Source organism: Rhea americana, unplaced genomic scaffold (assembly GCF_003343005.1).
Source record: "Rhea americana isolate MKP2758 unplaced genomic scaffold, rheAme1 scaffold_295, whole genome shotgun sequence".
Classification (NCBI taxonomy): domain Eukaryota; kingdom Metazoa; phylum Chordata; class Aves; order Rheiformes; family Rheidae; genus Rhea; species Rhea americana.
This window is the reverse complement of record NW_028186418.1, coordinates 566,571-573,597: the sequence shown is the minus strand read 5'-3', so window position 1 is coordinate 573,597 and position 7,027 is coordinate 566,571. Positions and strand designations below refer to the sequence as shown.

The following is a 7,027-nucleotide window of genomic DNA, read 5'->3' as shown; positions in this document are numbered from 1 at the left end:
CCGCCCCGCTCCGCCGCCGCCGCTTTCAGCCGAGCCGCCGGCTCCGTTTCCCTTCCCGGGGCCCTGAAACGATCCCCGACGGCAGCCACTCTCCCTCTCCTGGTGCTCCCGTATCCCGCCTGGGCTGTAATTAATCGAAATTATCCTCCGGAGACCTTGCAGCCCCCGTGCCGTAATTGCTCGGCCTTCGTGCGCAGAGGCGCAGGGGCCGGCAGCAGGAGGCTTGCTCGCCGCCCGTCCCGGAGCCTGTTAGCCAGGGCGCTCGCGGGGCACCCGAGGAGTCCTGCGCCGGCTGCGCGGCTCAGCCCACGGCACCGTTCGGCCCCGGCGAGCCCGCCCCGTCCCCGCCGGCGCCGCTCACCCGGGGAAAGGGTCCGCTGCCCAGCACGAGGCTCGAGGCCGGGCTCGCAGCCCGCCGGGCTCCGGGTGACGCGATCCCTTTAGTTTTTGCGGGAAGAAAATGTGCCGGAGCCGGCGGCTTTGATGCCCGCCCGTCAGTCTCCTTCCCCGCCGCTGCAGGCGGCGTTACGCGCGGCGGATCGGCAGAGGAGGAGCGCRGCGGGCTCCCGGTCGCCCTCTCATCTGCCGAACGCAAGGACATCCAGCAAATCCGAAACACGGAGAGGCTGCGAAGGGATGAAAGGGAGCGGGCTGTCCGGCGGCAGCGGCCTCCCGTCCCCGCGAGACGTCGCGTAAGGGCCGTGCCCCTCACCCCGCCTCGGGCCGCCGGCCGCTCCGGGGGCGATCGCCGCCTCCCCTCGTCCTCCGCGGCTCCGCTCCCCTCCGGCGCGACTGCGGTTATTCCCGCCTTCCCGAGGACCCAAGGAGCTCCGTGGCCTCTGCCGATTCCCTCGTTCCCCATTCCCGGCTCGGCCGYCGGCGCTTTTCCCGCGGGATTCCCGTTCCCGCCGTGCCCTTCGCCTCCGAGGCGGCGGCGCTTCGGGAAGCTCCACGCGGCTTTTGGAAACGAGGGGCCGACGCGCAGGAAGCTCCGGCGCAGCAGGGAGAGGGAGGTCTTGCCCCCCCCCCCGCCCCACTTCGCCCCCCCGTGCAGGTCCGGCCGCCCATCTGAATGGTTTTCCCCAAAACGCCGGTTTTCCGCCTGCCCCGGGCCCGGAGGCAGCGCTGGGACGGTCACGACCGGCTCTGGGCGGGAGCCGGAGCCGCTTCCCCCCCCGTACGCCAAGGGTATCGGTACAGCAAAAGGCTTATTCCAAACTGGGGTTAAGTAGAGCGGRTTGCGTGGGGAAAACACTCTATATTCCCTCTGTTTCCTGCATATATTAGGCCTGAAACAAGCATTTAAATGAAACAAGTTTCCATATCGGCGTTTCCAGTCCCACAGCCACTTCCACCATTGGCCTTATTTTATTTTTATTTTTTTTTCCTATTTACTTTAGCAAGAACAGAGAGCGGGGGAGACGCAGGCGCCGAGAGAGAGGAGTGCTAATTAAACAGGGACTTCCACGTTAGGGTACGAATCCTTTGGACCAGTACCTACCCTGCCAACTTTGCTATTTATTTATTATTTTTCAATACAATTGTAATTTCCAGTGGTGCCTGCAGCAGGGGGAGTGAGTTCAGGGGCTGCTCGCGGAGAGGATTAGCGTGCTGGAAGCCTTATTGCTTKCCTTCGCTGTGAATTCAGGAGCGATTCCCTGATGGCTGCGCTCTATATAGAAGGGAATCGGTGCTAATTTGTTTTTGAGGATCACACCTCCACCAACACGCGCAAGACAACCCTGCCTCTCAACGTACACTTGGAGCCGGTGCTAGTGCAAACCCTGGAAAACCCGCAGGCGAGCGGAGCCAGGCCTCCTGCGCCCACAAAGCCAGGCCTGGAAAAGAGCAGATTTCCCTTTTTTTTTTAAATTTTCCCACGGGTCCGCGCCAGCAGGTGCAGGCTCGGGCATCCCTCGCCGTTAAAAGCCTTTCTGCAGGCACGGAAAGCCTAAGGGACCCAGCGCCGGACAGGCTGTTGAAGAGACGGAGCGTAAAAGGCTCCCTTCTCGGCGTCCTTTCTTTTTKCTTTTTTAAATCATCCTCAGGTTTGACTGCGGGAGAGGAATAAATTGGCTGGTTYGAGCCGGGGGGACGGAGGGGCGGCGGCGGCGCCCCGCGCTCCGCTCCGCCGGGGTGGCTCGGAGGGACGCGGCCCGCGGGGAGACATCGGACCTGGCTGAAATGGAAGACAAAGCTATTGTTTCAAGCAGAGCTATTGATTTTTGCGTTATTACACTAAGAAATTTATGGTCTGGTTTCCGACTGCAATCGGAGTTAATGACCGAGCTCCAGAAACTTCCAGGTGACCTTGGCCGTGACTTTGGGGGGAAGGCGAACAGCTCCAGCTATGGGGTCAGCAAACGTAGAATGAACCCGCGACTCGCCGCAGGACCCAATTTTGGGGTGGAACGGGGGTTTTGCAGACCCTACGTCTCTGTCCTGAGCTTCATCTCCCGGCAAAATGCAGGCAATGACTGGGCTGGAGAAAGCTGGACCTGCTCGGCTCCGGCCAAAAGCCACCACTGCTGCTGGTGGGCCRCCCTGCTCTCCCCCGGAAGCCGCCTGCCAGAAGAATCGATAAACACGCAATGCCTGCTAATTGCTACCCAGCCGGCACAGGGGAAAATGCAAAGTTGGGGCTCGGGGAGCGCCCGGGACGGAGGCAACGTGGCTCCGAGCACGAGAAACCCCCGAGATGGAGCGTGGCGGCAGCGGCTCCGACCCACCAGCGGCGCCCGCAAGCGGCCTGGCCGTGCCCGGTGTCTCCCCTCGCGAGGAGGATTTGTCTTTCAGCCCTTATCGGGGCTGTCGAAGCAGGGCCGGGGCGAGGAGGAGGAGGAGGAGGAGGAGGTCTGTGCCAGCTACGGGTGTTGCACGAGGGCTCGGGAAGCTCGCAGGGGCTACAGCGCTTCCCCCCGTCAAGCCTCTTCCTAGCTTCTCTTTAAAACGTTTTTCTCGTGCATCTTTTGGCACCAGCTTCTTCCCAAAGTCTTTCTTCACTAGCAATACRCTGAATTTCCTTGTATCCTCCTTCCTCCTCCCTTCCACCTGCTGGCAAAGGGACACGACTTCCAGCTGCTGGTGGAGGATCTGTTCCTCGTGGTACCTTCTCCCTGGAAGAGCCCCGACACCCCCAACTAAAGAAGCCCCGAGCCTCCGCGCTCAGTTTCTGCCTCGGAGGTCATAATTGCCATTAAATCACAGCTTGCCTAACCAAATTATGCAAAACCGAAATTATCTCCAATGATTTTTATGTCGCTGAAATGTTCCAGAACTGCCGGGGTGACGACTGGGGGATTGGGAGCAGCTGTCACTCCGTCGGAAACCGTAACTCCCAACAGCTGGGAGCTGTCAGTTATTTATGATGCCGTTTGCAAAACAAAACAAAAAAATATATATATATATATGTATATATGATGAAGGTGGATGGGGGGTTGCCGGGCTCGGGCTGAAAGGCGGCTCGCAGGGCAAGCTGAGCCAAACCAGGCCTGCCGGSGGGCTGCCGCAGGGAGCGGGCGCAGCCGGGATGCTGCCGGCTCTGGCGCCGGCGCCGGCTCCGGCAGGGCTCTGCGCAGAGGCTGAGAGCGAGCTGCCGCTCGCTGGGGCACACAGGCTTTGTGACGGTCAGGACAGGCTTGTTTATTTTATCCTCGGTGTTGCAAAAAAAAAAAAAAATATATATATATATAAAATATATACGCAGCTACTAACCACAGGTCTGACACTGCTTTGTCAAAACGTCCCAGATCTGGAGTTTCTGCTCTTGGCTGGCGCCCAGTTGCTGTCTCTGCTGTGGCTTTGCCTTTTATCATCCTTCCGCGGGCATATGCAACTGCGAACATTTGAGGCTGCTTCTCCGCAGCCAGCGGTTTCTCCGGCGCGAGCAGCCCGGCCTGAGCTTGCTCCCGAGTTTCCGAGCGCGTTTTCCCCGCGCTGCGGGGCGCAGCCGCGTCTCCGCGCCCCAGTTTGCTCGGGGTTGGGTCGGGAGGCGTCGCTTGCTAGATGCAGGGTGCGAATGGGGCAGGAAACTCCGGAGCTGGCAGCGTTACACCGGGTGTGAAYGCGGCCTCGGAAGAGCGCGAGGGATGAGTAAGCTCCTGCCTCTTGGAAAATACCGACTGCGAGCAGAAGCTGGATGCTTCAGCCTCACTCGTAGCTTGCTCCGGTTAAGTGTTATTATTTATATTATGTAGTGGCTATACATAGTGTTTTATGGCAGTAAAAACACATAAATCAACAACCAGAAGATGAGGGCTTTGCTCTGAAGAGCTTATCAATCCAGCAGCCCGAGCAGGAGCGGCGCGGCGCGAGCCCGGCTCGCCCCACGCGGCGGCGGTTTGGGGGAGACGCGGGAGAGCAGCGAGCTCCTCGCTCCCGGCCACGGGATCCGGCCGCAGCGTCGCACGGGCCGCGACCCGCGGAGCTCGTCCGGGCGGAGAGGAGAAGACGTGGGTCGAAGGCGAGGCGCGCGGTGCGGTCCCGGCTGTTCTAGCCGGCCCCGTGATGCTGGCTGGAAAAACCAGCTTTTTCTCTGCCTTCCTGCGCTGGCACCGGCGCGGGGAGGAACACGGTCTGGAAGAGGCCGAAGGGGAAGATTTGCTGTGTCTGGACAAGGATGCTGTCTCCAGGTGTCTGCAGTCTCCYGGCCGTTTCAGCTCTTGCACAAATTGAGGCTTAACGCTAAATGCATTATGCCATATAACAATTAATCCCGTGCTACATATAGAAAGTCCTTACTCATCAATAATGCATTCGGGGGAGTGATTTTCACTCTCAATAATAGGGCTAATACAATGGAAACAAGCAGGTAATGAAGAACATTTATAATGATGTTAATCTAATAATGAGGATAACGCTGTTAAAAGTAAGACTGCAGACCGGACACATCCAAAGATAAATTATTTCAAGCGTTCATTAACTAATGCCTAATTAATGCCCAATTAGAGAGAGGCTGCATGGGAAATGGTTTGGACAGTCCAGCGAATTCATCCCAATCACCGCGACCTCCGTCGCAAGCAAGGGGATGCGGAAGGACACCGCGAGCGGGGCCGGGCTCACGGCGGGGTTGCAGAGGCGCCGCGAGCGGGACCTGCTGGTTTCTAGAGGGAGGTCTCGCATCCGGATCTAAAAATCCCGACCGTCCCCGCTTCTCGTGAGGCAGCCAGCAGGGTTCACGGGCTCGGAGGGGAAGCGTCCTCGGCAGGACCGCGGGCCCCGGGCGCATCCACCCGTTCCCTCTTCCCAGCACGKTTCCTCTTCTCCAGTCCTGCCCACGTGTATGTTTTCTCCGTAAGCGCTCAACCTTGCTCCGTTTCCGAATTCTCCTCCGAGTTGCAGTACGTGGGCGGACAGACAGTCCCGGCTTTTCTTCCTTCTGCCTTACTCCCGGAGAGACGCGAGCTGCAGCCGGAGCAACGCTGCGGCGGGACTCGCTGCTTTTCCCCGGGAACCTGAGGCTCGTAAGCGCCCGCTCGTCAGGGGACCGACGGGGCTCGGTTCCCTCCGACCTGCGCGGCTGGAGCGGTGCCCGCGGAGAGGTTAAACGCTGCCGCCCGGTTTCGGCGCCGTTTTCTACCCTGGTTTCGGCGATGCCGCTAGCTCGGCGGCTTGGGGCCGGGAAACGCCCGGGAGCGACGTGCAATCTGCCGGGTAGCTCGCAGGGGGTTTGTCGATTCGGGCCCCGGGGRTTTGGTGTTTGCAGGAACAGCCGCCGCGCGTGTTTTTCCCCGGGGATCCCCGGCCTGGCGACCGCGGCGGCGAGGGTCGGGGTCTGAGCGAGCCGCGCGGCGCCTTAACCCGGCCTGACCCCGCTCTCGCCTCTCTCCGGACAGGGGGTTTCGCGGAGCTGCTCCTCGTGCTGCTGGGGCTGAAGGTCCAGGTGGCCGGGGGCTGCCCCAGCGACTGCGTGTGCTACCCGTCCCCCATGACCGTCAGCTGCCAGGCCCACAACTTCGTCACCATTCCCGAGGGCATCCCCGAGGACAGCGAGAGGATCTTCCTCCAGAACAACCAGATCACCTTGCTGCTGCGGGGCCACTTCAGCCCCTCCATGGTCACCCTCTGGATCTACTCCAACAACATCACCTTCATCGACCCCAACACCTTTGAGGGGTTCGTAAACCTCGAGGAGCTGGATTTGGGGGACAACCGCTACTTAAGGGCTTTGGCGGCGGACACCTTCCAAGGGCTGGTGAAACTCCACGCCTTGTACCTGTACAAGTGCGGGCTGAGCTCCCTGCCCAGCGGGATTTTCGGTGGCCTCCACAACCTGCAGTACCTTTACCTGCAAGACAACCACATCGAGTTCCTTCAGGACGATATTTTTGTTGACTTGGTTAACCTCAGCCATCTTTTTCTCCACGGAAACAAGCTCTGGAGCCTCCACCAGAACACGTTCAGGGGGCTAATAAACCTGGACCGGCTGCTCATGCACCAGAACCAGCTGCAGTGGGTTCACAGGCGGGCTTTCCACGACCTCCGGCGACTGACCACCCTCTTCCTCTTCAACAACAGCCTCTCGGAGCTGCCGGGGGACTGCCTGGCGCCGCTGGGGGCCCTGGAGTTCCTGCGGCTGAACGGGAACCCGTGGGGCTGCGACTGCCAAGCCCGCTCGCTCTGGGAGTGGCTGCGCCGGTTCCGGGGCTCGAGCTCCAGCGTGGTGTGCGAGGCGCCCGAGCGCCTGCGCGGCCAGGACCTCAAGGCGCTGAGAGCCGAGGACTTTAGGAACTGCTCGGGCGCCGAGTCCCTCCACCAGATTAAGACCCACACGTTCTCCACAGCGGACCGAGGAGCCTCCAAGACCCACCGCCACCCGCACCACCCCTCCAAGGAGAAGGGCGAGGAGAGCGGGGCCGAGAACGGCTTGCACGGCAGCCAGCCCGCCGCCGCCGGCTCCCGCAAGCCCGGCAAGAACTGCACGAGCCACCGGGGCCGCCACCGCGGCGCCGGGCCGGGCTCGCCGGGGCCGCGGAAGAGCGCGCCCGAGCTCCCGGACCGCGCGCCCGATTACCAGCACAAGTTCGGC

General features: G+C 61.1%; 1 protein-coding gene across 1 annotated transcript in view; it reads left to right on the top strand.

Annotated features, from left to right (window-relative positions):
• Positions 1-2,280: 2,280 nt before the first annotated feature.
• The window catches only part of RTN4RL1 (reticulon 4 receptor like 1), a 6,924-nt gene continuing 2,177 nt past the window's right edge, over positions 2,281-7,027 (top strand). Inside the window, exons 1-2 of the mRNA XM_085309323.1 lie at positions 2,281-2,853; positions 5,705-7,020. Coding sequence (XP_085165449.1) covers positions 2,281-2,853; positions 5,705-7,020 — 1,889 coding nt within the window. The remainder of the gene's footprint in view (positions 2,854-5,704; positions 7,021-7,027) is intronic.